The sequence below is a fragment of the Mycteria americana genome, chromosome 3 (assembly GCF_035582795.1).
Source record: "Mycteria americana isolate JAX WOST 10 ecotype Jacksonville Zoo and Gardens chromosome 3, USCA_MyAme_1.0, whole genome shotgun sequence".
NCBI lineage: Eukaryota > Metazoa > Chordata > Aves > Ciconiiformes > Ciconiidae > Mycteria > Mycteria americana.
The window spans coordinates 6,721,366-6,740,293 of NC_134367.1; the positions used below are offsets into that span (position 1 = coordinate 6,721,366).

At 40.4% G+C, this 18,928-nt stretch overlaps 1 protein-coding gene across 2 annotated transcripts in view; it reads right to left on the minus strand.

The window, feature by feature from the left end:
• Window positions 1–2,006: 2,006 nt before the first annotated feature.
• CLIC5 (chloride intracellular channel 5) overlaps window positions 2,007–18,928 on the minus strand; it is an 87,331-nt gene continuing 70,409 nt past the window's right edge. For both annotated transcript variants that reach the window (XM_075497757.1, XM_075497756.1), the window contains exons 5-6: window positions 7,192–7,373; window positions 2,007–4,906 (exon numbers count right to left, since the gene is read on the minus strand). In XM_075497757.1, the coding sequence (XP_075353872.1) occupies window positions 4,739–4,906; window positions 7,192–7,373 (350 nt within the window). In that variant the 3' untranslated portion in view covers window positions 2,007–4,738. The remainder of the gene's footprint in view (window positions 4,907–7,191; window positions 7,374–18,928) is intronic.

Here is an 18,928-nt window from a genome sequence, read left to right on the forward strand (position 1 = left end):
CATAGTTCAGTGCCAATACAAACCAGCAGATCCCTCCTGACCAAGGAAATGGGAAATTTTGTAACTCAGAGGGAACACCTCTATGTATCCTGGGGAAACCCCTAGGCAAAGCCTCCTTAAACATGGTGGGTTGCTCAGGTCTGTCCTGAAAATCACAGTCCAGACTAAACAGTCTATCACTCTTGGTTAAAGTATCCCAGATGAAAAGACACATTTTTTGGAAATGCTTTTAATACTGTTTTCTCCAAAAAAACCATTACCTCCTTCAACTTCTCAACAAGTATAAGCCTCACAGCTTTCCTGCCTCCTCTGGAATTACTAGGTCATTGCAGACATCAAAATTAATGAAGAGATGAAAGATCCAGCAGAAAGGCAAAATCTTACTGAAAAAAAAAATTTCTTGATATCAAAAGCAATTCAAGAATCATGAATATATCTAGCAGAATAATAAACAAATGCAAACTTCCTGATGCTTAAAAGAATACACGTGAAGGAGGGCACAAGACTTGGGGGGTATTTTTTTTCTTTAAAACACCAAGTCATTTTAAAAAGTGAATGTTTCCGTGTGCTTCTGGGGCTTTACATAAGTGGGATTTCCACTGCCTAAATGTTTGCAATACCTTAAACTCAGCTAATCAGGAAACTTGGCCAATGCAGAAAGGGGGGTCTCTCTGCTTCACCCCACAAGACAGATGGGTTATGCTACAACACGCTTCCCCGTGTGCCCATCCATGAGCAGCCTGCTAGTTAGCACTGAGGACATGGCAGAATGGTTGTGGTTAGCTTGGAGTTGACTTTCAGCAGGGATGAGAGAGGAGGAAAGGTGGCTAGGGGTTCAAAAAAAAAAATACTCAAAATAAATGCTATGCAATAGCAATAAATGCAATTCAGCTGAACTTTTCGGGTAGGAAAAAAAATGTCTAGCTTCTTTGTGATATAGACTGTCATTCCTCCCTGGCAGTGGCTTTCTAGCTGATGCAAAGATAGGAGAAGAGCTTGTAACCTGTACCTCTATATTCCACACTACTCCTGGTAAAGCAATATCATTATGTGATTCTTTCTATTGGAAAAAATGTTTGTCAGAAGCCCTCATTTAAATAGTCTTGACACAGATACTTCTTTAGTCTTACCTGCACAGCGAGATGACCCCTTGGCAATTCAAATAGTCTAACAGAAAATAACAGTAACTAATATAGGGGATCCTCTAACACTCCCATACCACTGCTAATAGAAGAAAAATCAGTATTAGTTCCAATATGAATGGAGTGTTGGATTGACTGAACGGGGAGCTTTGAAATAAATATCTAAGAAATGTTTGGATGAAATGGACATCTTTACAGACATTTGGTCTGCATTTCTGAAATGTAGATGATTAAATCCACATTGTTGGCTTCTTCCCCCTCTGCACTATGTCTTTCTTTACATCTTGCAAAAAATTTATGAACAAAGTTATTGTAAATCTGCAATGTCTGTCTTGTCACTTAGATTCTTTTCAGAAATGCTGCCTTGCCAATGTAGATATACAATCCTGTATGATTAATATTTATTACTTCTAATTCATAATACAATGGAAGGTCACCAAAAATACCCTGCCTAAAGGAGTCTGGAGCCCTTTAAAATCTCACTGGTCATGGATCCTCAGTCTTGAGAACTGAGCTCAAAAATCTTAGCAAAACACTTTTCTATGTAGGATTTCCAGTATTTCCTGCTTCTGACTATGGCTAAAGCCAAAAAGCACAAAGGTGAGTGAAAGTTACAGATCTGAAAACATGAGCTTGGATTTCAAACCCAGACAAAGGTCAGGGAATGCCTGAACCTGTCCATAATCTTGGATCAGCCTATAATAGAGCTATGAGTAAGATGCAAAGTTAGGATGCAGAGTGAGACTTGAATTCAGACAGAATGGGCATGGGAGCTGAAAACTGTTTAATTTTCCTCTTATTTTTTCTCATCTCCATCAATACATTATATCTAGATTTTTTGGGGGTGTTATTAGAAAAAATGAAGACATTCAAATATTTTTTTATTATTAATTAAAAGGAAGGTACCTTGGGGATTTTCAGGTTTTATAATGAAATCCTAAAAAGATTTTAAGAACATGCAAATCATCTTACAAAAAGCTCATTTTCTTTTTGGTATAAGCCCAACTGTTTTTAAACACAATTTTTTAAAAACAGATGCAATTTGAAGTCATTGAGATCAACTCTGTTTTGGCCCTCTTCTAGCAAAACTGAAGACATATTAGAACATTTCAGAACCGCGGGATTCAGCAAATGGGTGAAGATTCACAGAGACAGAAGAAATCATGACAGACCCTGAACTGGTTCACCCACCCCACCTGAGATCTGCAAGTTTGGACAATCTTCTTTAAGGAGCTAAATATAATAAGCACAGAGCAAGAATCTGCATCAGCCTCTGCATCTTCATTCAAAGATTCACTGCAACTGTGATTAAGCAAAGGCACTAATTGAAGTACAAACCTGGAAAAAGACAACTGAGAAAAATGTAGATTCTGTTGATCGGCATGCTCCTAGCCAAATCATACTGAAAGTCCAAATCATACTGAAAGTAAAAAAATCCCAGTGACCATTAATCAAACAGAAGACTTTTCACTAGAAATGAATTTGCAGAGCATTGCTAATAACACTTTTCTAAACAGACAGAGCCATCTTGACCAGCGTGCTGAGTGAAAACAAAACCAGAAAGACAGATGGAAAGGACTGAGTCAATTAAAATAAATAAATAAATAATTGTCTTAATTTAAAAAAAAAAAAAAAACAAAAACCAAACACAAATAACTCCGATCTCATGAAGAAATGTTTTTAACAAGCCACATGTGCTTGCGCAGACACTTCTAATCTCATTAGATTTTTCTGGCTGCTATTAGCGTTCTCTGAGCCAGCTGATTTCTCAGCAATATTTTAAAGAGTGCGAGCCTTTGCCCTCCAGCCTAGCCGTTGTTAAAATAGCCCGTTCTAGGGGAAGACTTGGGAGTTCTGGATTTTCTTCCAAGGTTTTGGAAAGTTCAGAACAAATTGACCATTGCATGTGAAACAATAGGCAACCACAAACCATCTTCACAGTCAACGAGCAACATTCTGCTCCCAGCTGGGTTAGTGTGAAAAGTGGAATAATCCCACCAAAGCAACAAGATGGCTTCAGATTGTCATCAGCATCACACGGCAGAGGCTGGCTTTCGATGCTGTCTCCAGTCCTCCAGCTCTCTGGCTTCAAACAAGCCTGCTGCAAGGTTCCCCTCGGTCACAGCTCACCAGCTTGGGGTTCCTCTCAAATCACTGCAGCTCTCTGCAGCTCTGATCAGAAGGACAGCTACATCGGGTCACAGCTCAGCTTTATTTTATCTTTGAAAACAACAATAAATCGTCCCAAACTGAAAATCAAGAGCCATGTGCACTGTTGTACATATCAGGGCACATGAGTTTCATGCAAAAGAGCTGTCATTCTGAATTTGCTAAAGTAACGTGCAAATAATCACTAGTATAAAGCAGATTGTGTCAGGCAGACGCTACCGGTAGAACAAAATACTCAGTTTTAGAAAACAATCCTAATTCAGAATCATGTAACCTGGATCAGTAAACCCTGAAGGAGTGGGACTAAGGCGTCACGCATAGATTTCTGCTAGCATACTTGCCGAATTTCTGTCTGGAAATTGCCTCTCTCTGTTTTAGCCTGCCCTCTTTGAGGCTCTCAGAGCAAACTTCTCCTGGGGTGAGATGATGAGTGCTTGAAAGTGACCCATCTGGAGCCCAACGCAAAGAAAGCACTTCCCCTGCTTGGAATTCGTGTGCAGCGACAGCTTTCTCCTCCCTATCCAAGTTTCCCAAGATAGCAATTATAAAGGAACTGGCAACCATACAGTCAAGACGACAATATCCTACGTGGTTTGGTTAGCTGCGCCAATTCCCTCTATTTGCTGGAGCCAAGATGCTGCCCCCGTTATTGCTCTGTCTGAGTGTCTCTACCAACTAGCAGATCCACTGGGCATTTTGGCACCAGCCCCGCTCTTCCAAGGGCTGCCTGCTCAATTGCTCATTCACTCTCTTTCGCTTTAAACATTCGGATCCAACAACTTCATGCAAATTTTATGCAAAGTAGCATCTGCAAGTCTGACATATTCACTCAGGCTTCCCCCTCTTGCGCCAAGTTAAAAATAAATACTCTATAAACTCTTGGGCCTGCTAAGACAGAATATGCATTCAGAGAGTTTTTTTAAATATAACTCCTAAGCGCATTTCTCCTTTAGGGTCAAACTCCTTCCCCCCTCTCCCCCCCCTCATATTTTGCTCCTGCCTCAAGGATCTCAATAGCGCTGGGGGAAAAAGCGTCCTTGAAATAACCTACAGAAGAACCAGTTCTATGTGTTCCTCTCTTACTTGACATTTCAGCTAATATCCTATTTTCAAAACTCCAAAGAATACAGGTGGTGATATACCCCCAAAATAAAACAAGAAACTAGTAAAGTGGACTTATTTCCAATACTGATTGCGAATAATACTAGTTGAGCTAGATCTTAGGTTCGGATTTCAACGGGTCTCCAACCCCCACACTATAGCTGCCTCCTCTTTTCTCCAGGGAGAAGCAGATTTGTCCCTGGCCAATACACTTGAACAGGTGAAGTCATAGGGATGCCAACCAGATAGCATAATGATAAAGTATATCTTAAGGCAACAAGGAGAAGAGTCTGTAAAAGGGAATACTGAGCCACCGCTGAGGTCAGTTAGGACTTGCTGAGCCGCTTGGCCACGTCTGCGTAGGCTTGCTCGATTTCTTTGTCTGCCGCACAGGTGTTGGTGAATTCATCCCTGGCATACGCGTTCTTCAGGTATCGCCACAGCCCCGTCATCTCTGTTGGGAACTCAAAGTTGCGGTATTTCTTTGCAACAATCTAAACCAAAGATAAAAGAGGGAAAAAAACCATTCTGCTGGTCATATATCTCCAGATTCCTTTTTAGAGAGCTTCTTACTCTTTCTTGTCATATAATTAATAGCAAAGGAGAGAAACGCTTGGAGAATCAGGGTCTTATACTATAAAAGCCTGAAAAGTGACCATTGGTTGTGCCCCATCTTGCAAGGATGGTACTTGGCCTAAGGACACTCTACTGCAATGGCCTGGCAACTATCACCATATTATGACTTTTATGATAGCTGAAGTTCACTAATTTTACCATATTGGTGTTTGGTGGTTTTTACCAGTCTTATGTACATCACTTCTTAAAGCTGAGCTGCCAAATAAGAAAGAGCTGATTAGCTGAATCATAAAAAGGAGGATAGGTTGAAGGGAAAGTCATTAGTAACAATAAATATATAACATATTTTAATATTAATTATTACATTTATGTTTAACATATTTAATTATTATATTTATATTTAACGTAATATATATTTAACCTATATTTTTATATACTTATTTTTTTTAATAATATATGTAATATATTTTGCCTGGCCAATGATGTCAGAGGATGTAACCACCTACAGCTGTTGGAAGGCTGTATCCATGTTCACGCAAAGGAAATATTCAGGGTGGTATGGGTACCATGATTGAGAAACCAAGATGATTTAGCAGACATTAGAAACAGGAGTATTAGGATAAACTGGGGGATAAAATGGTTATTTCAAGACTTGTTAGACTAGGAAATTGTCTATCAAGGGAAATTTTCGATTTCTAAAAACACTCAGACCCTTATTCAGGAAAATAGTTAAGTGCATACTTAATTTTAAGCACCTGTATAGTCCCATTGAAGTCAATGGGACTAATCTGTGCTTAAAGCTAGTTGGTTGGTTAAGTAGCTTGCTGGATTGGGATATTTCAGTTTTCCTGTAAGAATATACCATATAGAATAATCCTGTGGTGACAGAATGAACTAGCTGATAGGAAGGGATGGATTAGCTGATTTAATGAGTGCTTCCAATCTCTAATTTTTCTGACAGTATAAAATCGTTCCTGGGCATAAATTACATACATATGTGCCATAGAGCTCCCCTTTATTTTTCAAGCACATGGTAGAGCTGTTTTCCATCTCAGATTTCTTAGGACAGTCATATTCTCTGAAATGACTGTGATTTGTTTTTATTACCAGGATCCACTTGGTATATGCACGTCCAAATCCTGTCCTAAACTGCATTTAATTAAGCATTCTTGCCTTCAATGATGCTTCACACACACAGGGGGAAGACAAAACCTGCTGGGCAACTTAAGTCAAGATTTTCACAATTTCCAGCGCACATCTTCCATCAAATGAAAAAATAATTTACCCTTTTCTTCCATCTGTATAATGCTTTTCAGGCATTATCCTATGGCTATGCTTGTCTGAGAAAGATTTTAATTCTCTTTTGACTTCTTTCATTTCATCCCAGGGAGACAGGAACCAGTAAGGGGCCACACATTCATTTTGCATTGTCTGACTCCAACATCACCAATGAAGACGAGCCAAAGAAAGCTAAACCTGTGAGGATATTTCTTATGCACCCTTTTTTTTTTTTTGCATGTGTGTAGTCAGCTCCCAGGCTCAGTTTATGTTTTGGCTCATGGAGTCATATTAAATGCATGACTTGGCTTTAATTCCTAGCTTTCTTGCTTGCCAAGGTCTGCCAGGTACTTGCTTTATTCTAAAGAAACATGTCATCTGATAAATTAAATAAATGCAACATTTAGAAGTCAAGATGATGTACACCTTTTGCACTATACCAGCGACCAGTGTATGACCATTGCTGAGGTCCAGACCTCAGCAGTGACTTTGATTTGTTAACTTCTCTGTGTGAAATACCAGCTGGAACAAATATTCCCCAAAAAGATGGACTGCGGCTCTTAAATTACAAATGGGTGGGAACTGACTAAAGTTTTGACATCTCTCTTAAGAATAATGGGAACTAATTAATATGAAAGACTGCTGTTACTTGCAGCAGGGTAAAAATAAAGAGTTGGGATACCTAGATCTTAATATTGTCTTTGCGACTAACTAGTGATGGGACAATTTCCCCATGTACTAAATACAAAGTTACTTAAGTTAACCTGTAGGAAATACTGAGGAGCAAAAGTGTGTTTCAAACTCTGCTCTTCAAGGACTTAAGATATCTGTGCTGAAATACATGTTGGCTTTAGCACTCGGCCGTTGGAGCAGGGCACTTCACTGTCAGATAAGGCGTCTTTGACCATCGCATGACATCTTTTACCTTGACAACATGGAGTTTGGGCAGAAGGTTGCAGTCAGCAAGAGTCAGGTCATCTCCATCCAGAAACTTGCGTTTAGACACTTTCTCCTCTTCAGTGCTGTCTGCATCAATCTCCTCTGGCAGAGGGGTTCTCAGATAGTCATCCAGCTTCTTCAGAGCTTTCACCAAGCCTCTTTCAAGGGCTTTGCCAAAAAGCAACAAACAAGTGATTAGGGCAGAGTAAGAATTATTCAGAAACACTCATTGTCAATGGCTATGGTAATAACTAGAAAAAAAGCCAAGAACCATTTCTTTGTTGTTAATTTGTGCTCCAATGCCTACACAATCTGATGACAAAGCAGCCCAGCAAGGTCTGCCTGAGGGTAAAGCTCATCCTGCAATGGAAAAAAGGGACACAGACAACTGTTGTGCCACGTCTTCTCCTGACTAGCACAAAAAAAAAAAAAGAAAAACAGTGAAAGAGATCATGGAAGGAAAGAACAGCTTGTCAGTATGATGCACCAATAAAACATATACACCCTATGATATTCTTCTAGTCTGTTGAGGCCATCACACTGTAAATTGGAGATCTGTATGCCACTATATTATTTTCCTAAGCAGCCGGGTAGGACTGTAATGAAGGGGAATTTTCTAGCGTGACTTCACCTCTAAAAAGTTGTAGTTTTACTACTTTTAAACCCCTTCCAGAGTAATTAAAGGCAATAGCAATAATTCCAGAGATGCTAACCACAGCTCTACGGAGCTGGAAGACACACTACAACTGAAATGAAAGTAATATAACAATAATTAAATACAACACTACACAAAAGAGATGAGATATTCAGCCACTGTTAAGATTTCCCTCACTTCAGGTTCAACTTAGGTGCACTTATGTCTCAAATGGGGTGTCACAACGGCGAGGAGACTTTGCCATTACTAAAGACCATGTCCCACACTACTCCTGGCTCCAACAAATTCTAGGCTTAAAATGCCAATTAGACATAATATACAGCAGAGTGCAAATTTGTTACTTAAAAATATCAACCTGGGCACAGAATTTGTGTTCTTATGCTTTACTGGCAGGATAATAGAAAACCTTGATTGCAATAATGCACTTACAGAAAGCTGAATGACTGTACGCAGGTTTGCATGTTATTTAAACTGCAAACACTCTGGGGCAAGAAGGGTCTTTTGCATCTCTGTTCGAAGGGTGACAAGCATGATGGGGTCCTGGCCCCTGACAAGTGCCCCAAAGTGCTAAAGCAATATAAATAAGAAACAGCAAGAATTTACAATGTGAAAAAATAACAACATGACTCATGGGCTTAGGGCCAGAATTTCAGCTGGTGAAAATTACCTGCAGTGATTTATACCTGCTGCAGATCTGGCCTGGAGTCAGCATTTGAGGCCTAATCCTGTAAAATCTTACATCTCTGAGTAACTTACTGCCATTTAACTTAGGGGAGACTACTCAATGCGTCAAGTTACTCAGGCGGTGTAGCACTACAAGGCCTACGGAGATAAATATTTTTCTGGAGCACAACGCAGGCTTCAAAAGACTGCAGCGATCACCCTGCGTAGAGCAGCTTGCTGGCACAGGTAGCTCCGCTGGCTCTGCTGTCAGCCGCCCCTGTGTTTTTGGCACGGAGAGAAAGGCGGTGCGTACAGGGCCATTGAGAGAGCAGGAGCCGAACACCACAGAACATGATTTCTCTGCTGCCCTAACATCCATTAAACCTTGTGCCAGTGGTGGAAGTCAGATTAAGCTGCCTGATGTCTTGCTCCCGCTGAAGCCTCTTGGCCAAGCACCAGGGAACCACACCAGCTCTTTTGTGGCTGACTCTTAGACACAGTGGCAAATCCTGGCTTAATTGATTGACTGGAGAAATGACTGCGATCCGACTGAAAACACCCCAACAAACATAGCAGGCAGGGAAAGAACTTTATTTCTGAAAGCAGAGTATCTAAAGCGACTGAAGTGCTGCCATCCATAAAACAAAAGTGTTGCCATCCCTTATTTAATCAATTCAAATTGAATTTTGACACTGACATTCTGCTGTCAAATCCTGGCAGTGGTGTCTTTAATCGTCTGCAGCTGTGCTCCGCCACACAACTTCTGCTGAAGGGTAATAACTGCATAGCTTGTAATATACCCTCATGTGGCAACACTCAAAAGATTTAGCAATCTCTTTTTGGTTTGACCCATAACACCTGTTGAACAGACAGTTCCCCTTCTCTTGGTAAGCCTCAGACTATGTCCTCTTACAATGAATTCATTTAGAGACAATGGAATTGAATTACTGCGATTTAATTCAATTTTGCGCATTCAGATTTTAGAGAACTGGCTTAACGCTGAGCATTTTCCAGTATCCCCTTCACCCAGTAGGATCGTCAGTTCTCTGAGTCATCTGTGCAATATTTCCAGTATCAGTACTAAATGAGATGCTTCGTGCTGGCCCCATGGGCCCCCATGGGCCCCATGGGTCCCATGGCCCACAGTTAAGTGTGTGTACGAAGACAGGAGCGTCAGGTGAGATGTGTTTATGTAACTTTTCTGGAACTTATTAGGGCTGGGGTTTTTTTGCTCTTATTGATATATCAAAGTGCGTCATGGCTGTCTCAAAAACAATGCCTGGAGTGAAGCCTATTTGTGAGAGTGGGAAAAACATCTATCTGAATTCATACTTGGCACTTGCATACGACAGCTTTAGGCCAGAAATAAGCATATGTTCAGGGTTCAACGCATCTGTGATCTACTTCACAGGGTCTGCTGGAACCCACAGGATCCTGAGATTTCCCAGTGAAATCGCCACAAGGTCAGGACCATCTCATATCCTGATGGTCAAGAACTGGACCGCTATTTGTGACTCAATGACCCCATTTAATTAATCAAAACTCTTCTGATCCTAGTAAGTGTCTCAGAACAGCCATGAAAATAGAAGAGTAGTGAACAAGGGAGAACTGTCTTTCTTCCAACTGAACAGTAACAGAATTTTGAAAAGCTAAGAGAATTAAGATCCTAAAATTGCCATTTCAAATGGAGTTTAGGTGCATAGGGTCAGATTTTTAAAGCCTGTCAATGTTTTTTAAGTCATTTTTTTAAATCTATCCACAAATATCCATGTTGCAAATCCTAATTCCTAGGTGCCCTGACATATTCAGATTCATCTATATGATCTGAAGTCTTAGGTTCCTTGAGAAGGTGCTCAGGGAAATCCCCACTCAAAGTAGGAGGATGTGTAAAAGAATCTCAAAAATATTGAAGCAAGAGGCTTCTAAGCCCTACATCTCAGAGAGAGACAAGTGTCTAATGCTGGCATGGGTGGAAGAACCCACCTTATGTTTGAATTCACCAGTGACCCCCCAGAAGAGAGAGGCACCAAAAGCAGGTCAGTTTTTTCTTTCTTACAAAAAGTTTTGGGGGAAGTGCTGTGATTTTACCAGTAGTGTAGGGAGAGCATTTTCCTGGAAAGTGGAAGACTGAGTTTCAAACACCTTTTCAATGTGATGTCAGCCCCGATCTGCCAGATGACACTCCACCAGTGGAGCACCAGGGAATCTGTACGGTTCTCTTGTTGAACTGTTGCACTTTCCACAAATGACTCAATATTCAGTGGATCACGACTGAAGGCTGACACCACAGTTAAAAGTCCGAAAAACTACCTCTCATTTTCTCTCTTATCTCATTGATATTTAAGCATTATGTGAAAGGTGAAAAAACATGAACAGAGACCAAGAAATAACCTTCTCAGAAAATCCTACGGCTCTAAAGGTTTTGGGACTCTTGCTGCGGAAAGAGCTGTCTGGGTTCATATTACTGAGCAAATCCAGCAGAAGAAAGATTTAATTCTAAACCTCCCATACTATGGCTATTTTGTGAAAATCTGGATAACTCTATGCATTGTCTCCACTGAGAACATAGGGGAATGTGCGCACTCACCAGGGCAGGGGTCTCGTGAATGCCAGTCACAGCACCAGACTAAATGAAGACATTTAAAAAGACGTGACTAACTAAAAAGTGACTAATTCCCCATTTGTGAACATGCTATCCACAATGAATTTCAGAAGTGGCTAAGCAGCTAATTCCCTTGGCAACTTATCCCCTTGGAAACATCATGAAATAACTAAATAGGTTTGCTGATAACAGCTGAGGCTCCATTGCAAGTCAATGGGTGGGATTAATCTTCCCTGAAGTGAGGAAATTAATGAGTACATTTGAATTAAACACCCTGAGCTTCCTCTGTAGTCAGTGGAGTCTTCTCTTCTACACTTGGTTTAGGTGGCCTCTAAATCAGCTGTGTGGAGAACTTGTCCTGAAGTGTCTGATCTCAGCCTTGCATTGTCTTGGTAACATCAGGGTGGAGGATTCAATATTACAACACCAAGTGGAACTATGCCTGAGAATGTGGCTCTCTGCTGCTTTTGAAATTTCTACCTCCAATTGCTTCCCCACCCTGCAGACTTTCAGTATGAATTCAGAGATCCCAAATGGGATCAGCTCTGCGAGAGGAGCCCTGTCATCAGGTTACCCTTGCAACAGCTGCAATGTCTGAACTCATGGAAACCATTCTTCTGGACAGTGAAATCACTAAGCACAAAGGCACCAGCATCACGTTGCCTCCACAGTGATGTATTTAATATAACTTCAAATTCCAGGAAGTTCTACCTGTGTATATACAAAATCCATGGTGGAACCATCTCTCTCACCCTTCGCTACTCTGCTCTGGGCTACTTATGCAGCCAAAGACAACTTACAGCAATCACAGTCCTGCCGTGTCATTCCCCCAGTAGTAAACAACAATATTAATAAAAAAACCCTCACAAGCTCTTTGTGATTTTCCTTCTCCCTTCAAAACTATGCTTTTATACAACTTTACTTAAGAATCCTGAGTTAGAAGCCAGAAAAATAGCACTTTCCAACCTCAAAGCAACCACAGAACATTTAATGAATGTATTACCATCTGTCAAATGCACAGGGTGAGGTTCAATTTAGCTGATGATACCTAATTCTCAATGACGCTCTGTTTTCAGCAAAAGGTTACTTGATGTTGAACAATGAGATTAACAAATCCTGACATGCACAGAAATACAAATAATGTAACAAAAGTTAATAATTGGCAAAATTGTGCTCTCGGTTACACTGACATAAAAGAGGAGTAACTTCGCATTGTCAACAACCTATTCCATATTTACTCCAGTTCAACCAAGAACAGACTTTGGCTCTGTTACTCAACTCTTCAAGCAACAACTTCCTTAAACTATTAGCCTGTGCAACTATTTCCAGGGGACAAAGAGAAATCTTTGTGTCTTGAAGTATTTATACCACAACTGAACAAAACATTGGAAAATGTAATGCATGGAGCAATCCTGCAAGTCAAAGGGAGGGCCAGATGACAAAGATTCATTACTAGGTACTCAGGGTGAAATTTTGGCTATATCGAAGTTTTGCTGTTGAATTCAGTGGGGTTAGGATTTCTCCAGCAGTTTTTAAAGCCAAAAGGGACTATTATAATCAGTTAATCTGACCTCCTAAATAATATCGGCCATAAAACTTCCAGCGTCATCAGTCGTTTCCATCTCTATTTTCTGTGAGTCAAATAAGGCTGAAGCAAAATGGAAAGTAACTAGAAAGTAGTAAAAGAAAAATGGTTCGGAAAAAGTAAAACTGATTCAGACTGCCCACACCCACAGCATTTGCAGAGGTCAGACGAGGACTCTTCTTCCCCTTCCTTGAACTCCAAATATTTCCTTCCTTGTTTAATGCTGGGATGAGAAGAAATAGCAAAGCAGACAAAGCACATAAACGCCAATCTCTGTGGCCTAAAGGAGCCACTGGAAGGCAAATCATTCCATCCTAAAATAGTAGCCTAGGAAAAGCTGAATTACCACCAGAGGAGCCTCTCTCTCCCTCTTTCGAGAATAGGCAGACTGGCTACCTAAATTTAAAACAGCTAAAATTAGGTGAGATGACTCCGATTTTATGTGTCTGAGTGGAACCATTTGCAGGATGAGGATTTTACTTGATAGTTATTATGGGAAGAGATGCAAAGCATAGAGGGCACAATAAAAGCACTAAGAACAATTGATTCTTTGGCCAAATCGAACATAAAAACTATTTAATTTACATTAAAAGAGAGCAAAACTAGTTCAAGATTTCCAAACAAACATGCAAACAAGAAGAAAGCCGTGTTTTGGGATGGTTGGTTAAGTAAGTCGTGCATAGACATTCAATCATTTTCACATTACTTTTAAAAAGTTGGTGATCTTCAAAATTAACATGTCATTTTCAAATTAAAAAGCGAATAACCTTTTGTTTCAAAAAGTTTAAGAGAAAATATTTTTACTCTTCAAAACAAGTCACTACTCACCAAATTCAACCCACGTTTGTCAATAATTCAGGTTAGTCACCCCCCCCCCATGTCATTTTTTGTCAAATAAACGTTTTGTCACAAAATATTTTCTCCAAGCTGAAGTAAAATATATGTGGCCCTCTTCATAAGTGAATACCACTGAATCACAGTGACAACAAGGCTTCAAAGTCATCGAAGCCCAGCAACATAATGGCTTTTGTAGCCGTCATCTGAAACTACCTGAGACTGACCTCGGCAGAACTGCAAGTTTCTTAATTGTCAAGCCCAGGCAAGTTCAACAAACAATGATCCACGTACAAAAATGAACAACGATGCCTGCTGCTACCCTGGATCACTGATTGATGCTTTTCCTTTTTAGTGCTTTCTTCCACTGCCCTCCAGTAAGATTTATCCTGTAACACACGCAAATGAACTTGGTGAAATACGCAATGAGGGAAAAGGGGGAACAGTACATAAATATTCACAGTCTCACACAAACAATCTGAGATTTATTTTTCCTTTAAAAAAACAAACCACCTTTCCTGATCACTTCCAGATTCACAGAGTTTGATATTATATGAGACCCAATACTGTTTTCTGGTAGGAGAGAGAAACCAGGTAAGAAACAGCAATTTAAGGTAAGAAAACAAGATCATTCTACTAGTCTGACAGTCCGATTAAAGACCAAGGATTCGTATTTTCACTCTCTTTTTTCTCCACCCTGCTCATTTTTTTTCAGGCAGGCTCAAGAGAGTATTGTAACTTTAATCTGTATAGATTAATCCTTCTCACATGGAGGAGCTGTGACTGCAATATGCGTGCCACTGTATTACATATTGAACAGTTTATCTTCCCCCCCTATGATTTCAATATAACCCTTGAGATTTGAGTGCTGCCTTGATTTCTTCTGTTTAGCCATTTAAGAGTCAGGTGTCTTCTCTAAGCTGGTTATGTAGGTTCCCTCTCTGCTCAGAGGTACTAAGCATCTCCAGAGGGCAATTCCTTCCAACTGCCTGAGACATCTGATTTAAACTGGCGTGACTCACTCCACACATGCCCTTCTCACTGCGTGAATTACAGATGAAGCCTAAAGGACTAGCTCAGACTAGACACCTAACTTTCAGGGAGGTGAAGTTAGGCGAGATGAATCCTACCCTTTGAATATAATTTCACAGTTCACCTAAGTGATGTAGGATAATCCCTCCCGTTTTTTTTTTAAAGTTACTTAAATATTAGGGCTTACTCCCCAAATGGCAAGTACATTGCCAATTTGAGCATTGCAACCTCCTTTCCAGGCATGTTTCTGCCTTGTAAAATCCCCAGCTCTGAGCAGTGTCTATATTGAGAGGCAAATGAGTGGGCAGTCACTAAGAGAGCCATTGGAAATGCAGAGAAGGATAGAAGTTGTGTGCTCCCATGCATCCAAGGCATTTAGATGCCTAACTCTGGGCCACAGGGAGTTTCTGGGGTGAGTCACCTCCTCTATTAAAGATGCTCCACTCTAGATAAATAATTCAATGTTCACTGGAACAGAGACTTGAGCATGTTCCCACAATAAAGGTAAATGCCCATGCTGAAAAGTTGTGATCTGCCTGTTTCTACTCACTTAATGAATCAACGAATACCTAGCTGTGTACACAGAAGAGAGATAGATTAGTGTCTCTTATTCCTCAACTCTACTTTCCTGGTTACGGGTTTCCCTTAGGGGACAGGGGTTCGTATTCATCCTCCAGTTAAGTCAGACCTGGGACTTGAGAAGGGATTTTTACTCCTGGTCAGCGTTCAGGTGAGCATAACACCAGGAGTGGGAGAAGTCACACGGACACAGGTGCACACATCCAAACAGCCACACAACTTTGGTCATAGGCTGCCTTTCAGACATGGTCTAAACCAGGCATAAATAGGTACGTATTTTCCATATATGTTGGCACATATGTTCTGTGTATGTCCAGTGAGAGAAACAGAGGTGCTAAACTCCAGGAGCACTTCAGCCAGGAGTCAGAGGAACGTGGAGCTGAAATATAGACATTAGATACCCAAAGCAACCTTAGAAACCCAGACTCATCAAAAATCTATTGATTTACTTATGGATAAGGCTCACCTTGTCTAACTTTAGCCATCTAAGTGTTAGGTAATTAGCCCAACCTAGTTGTCCAAGTCTCCTTTATAGATAGCAATGAAAGACAGGCACCTCTAAAGGAAGTTCACCCAGCTTTAGATCCATATTTTAAGAAAAATCAAACTGCCCTTTAGAAATGAACTTATGCTCCTCTCCATTGATCACAAAAGAAGCCAGGATTTTTGAATGACTAATGTGTAACTTTTAGACAAACTTACGGGACATGATCCCTCCCCTATCACCCTTCTTCCCTTCCCTCCGCACCCCATCTACAAAGCCTTGATGGTGTGGATTGATTGATTAGAGCTTCATCCCAAAAGTCTGGGATATTTTGACAGACCTGTCTCAAAAAGTCCACAGAAGGTATGTCTCAGCCTCAGAGAGACTGAGACCTTGATTCCCCAGATACCCTTTCCTAAGCCAGAGCACAATGATCCAAGGGTTAAGAGTTTACCTGGATTTAGGAGACCTGAGTCTCTTCTTCCCAAGCTTTTATACATGGCCTTATATAAAAGATTTAAATTCTCTGCCTTCCAACTTCCTATATACAAAATAAGGATAATAGCACTCTTCAGCCACAAACTTTACATTGGTAAAAGCAGTAATGCACCAGCCGTGGACTTATGTTTCCGGTTGAGGGGGATAAATTGTAAATATAACAAAAAAAGAGGCTTCATCCTATTTTTGTGTTACCATCTGTCCTACTCTCAAATTAAACCCAGTGAAATAGGTGAATCAATAATGTCTTTAAAAAGAAAATTAGACATATTATTTTCAAGCATCTAGGACATTTGTTTTGACTTGTTTCTAGTTTTAGACTAAAAACTCAGGTTTCTTCCTTCCCTTTTCGTATTCAGTTTTACAGCGGATGCAAGAAATAAATGTAATACTTGTAACTTTATAATGAAGAATGCAATTGGAGCACCTTCAAATGCTGTTTTAAAGAAGAAAACCCAGGTGTTCGAATGACACCAGAAGAAGGGTTCATTTCCAAGTCTCTTAGGAGTCCAAGCGACCCTGAGGGCAGGAAGCAAGTGAATGTAAAACTACTGGCCTACAAGTGCCCCAGGAAGAACAGTACCTAACTTGCATTTCACAAATCATCGTAACTCTGTAGCAGCATGTAAGTGACAAGCATCATTTCTAGAGCACGTCCCTAGAGCGCCTAATCCTGACCTCTGCGATGCTAGTCTTGTGCAGGTGTCCCTAAACCAACTGCAGACAAGCAGCAGCTGATTTGCATCAGAAACCTGAAAAAAACCCACCATCAAGCCCTGCAGATTATAAACCCACATATTTATAGTATGAGATTATCACGCCAATATCTTGATTTTTAGGATGCTGTGTGTTTATTTGGAGTTTAAAGTTTTGTTTTACTACCAAAGAGCAAAAAAGATGATTCTGGGACTAACAAAGAAAAACTAACTACATCTTTCTGTATTAAAATAAGAATAAAGTTAGCTTCTGGTAGAGAGTGCAAACGGGCTTTAGTGACAGTGCTGTGGGGACCCCTTGTGTTCTAATATTTAAGCAAAGAAGATTGTTCCTCTACAGGCTGATGGTGCTTGCATCTTTAATACCAATTTCTTTCAGTCCCAGGGATGTAGAGGAATAAAGTCCGCTTTTGTTTACACCAGGATAATCCTAATTGCACTCCACCAATTTCAACTAAATAATTTTACTTCAGCAGTGGTGGAGTGAAGATGTGAGAGGGAAACATAGCAATGCCTAGCTAGCAGCACCTGAGGATGAAGTTTTAAAGCTTACTGAGTTCCCAAATCCTTCAGTTCACTTAGCAAATCTCAGTCTCAAACTGTTTTATTTTAATGTTTCCAGTATTTTCTGCCCTTTGTGTTCAAAAATTGTTACTCAGATACAAAAAAACATGAGACATTGAGATTTACAAATGACTCACATCTTAATTCTTTTCCATTGTTTCTCTGCTTTTGAGATTTTTTGTTTCAAGCCCCATGAAATGACTTAGGGATCATCGTGATTATGCTTCAACTTAACCTCCCTGAAAAGAGCAGAAGCAAAAAGAGTATAATTATGTCTGGATGTATGAAAAATTTTCAAGTATTAGTAGAAAGGTCATATTCCTTCTGTTGCAACGGTACTGTTGTGACAAGTATTAAGAACATTTTTCCCAGTTCTGGTGTCCCCAGTTAAAAAAGGCTTTGAAAATTTGAGCAAGAAGTCAAAGGAGAACAATAATATGACCCTCAAGGACTGGAAACAAGCCTCAAAATGTCAGGTGTGAAGAGTCTATTTGTTCAGTTTATCGGAGAGAAGGCTGAGAGGCCAGCGTGCACAGGTGCTCGCCCATGCACAAAACATCTGGGAAGCGTGAGGAAGCTCTTCAGCCTTGCTGACAAAGGCATGAAAAGGTCTAATGGTTGGAAGTTGGAAAAATTCAGTTTCCACATTGCCAAAGCAATTTAAGGAACAAACAAGGAGGGAGGGGAGGTGGACTTACTTTTTGGGATGTTTATAAAGAGACTAAGAAAAGGCAGGCTTTAATCCAGTTCTGGCAGAAATGGGAGAAACTGGGCTGGAGGGGGACAGAGTCGCATGGGCAGGTCATGGCACCTTAAAGTTCCTAATACCATCTTTTAGGTCTTGGAACAAGGACCGAGGTAGGTTGCCTGTACCACCCTCAATGTCACAGAGAATTTGCTACTCAACATTAAGACAATGACTGTAATTTAATTTCATGCTCCAAGTCCTAAGATGCTTTCAAAGATCACAGTATCTTTTCTCCTGATAGGCAATTAATCAGATGTGTTATGGGGCTTATCCATGGCCATCTGGTCATTCTCTTCTAGAGACGGTAACAGTTGGACCAATGCCTTGGAGTGGTGCAGAAAGCTGCTGAGTAAATGCCTTCCTCACATGTTCACAGTCATCCTGATTCCAGGTTAATGTCCAGGAAATGCTTGTTTTTCAGCTTTGACTGGCTGAATCACCATGATTCACCTTCCTCTGCAGTGCATAATATGGACCAGCTATTGCCATCAGCTGGGCATCTATCTTCCAGTAAATTCCACCCCCCTCCCTTAGAGGTGCATTGTGCATCGAAGAGCTATTTCTTTCTCCTGTTCTCTGCTCTGATGCAAAATAACTTATACTCTAAAGGACAAAATAATAACATTTGGTCAATGGGCAAAACTGACTGGGATGTGATTTGCAGGAGATCGTAGTAAATAATCCAAAGTTACTCCTAGCCTCAAACTCCATTAAATTCTGATTTTTTTTTCTGCAATCAGAAGAATCAGGATATTTAGAAAAA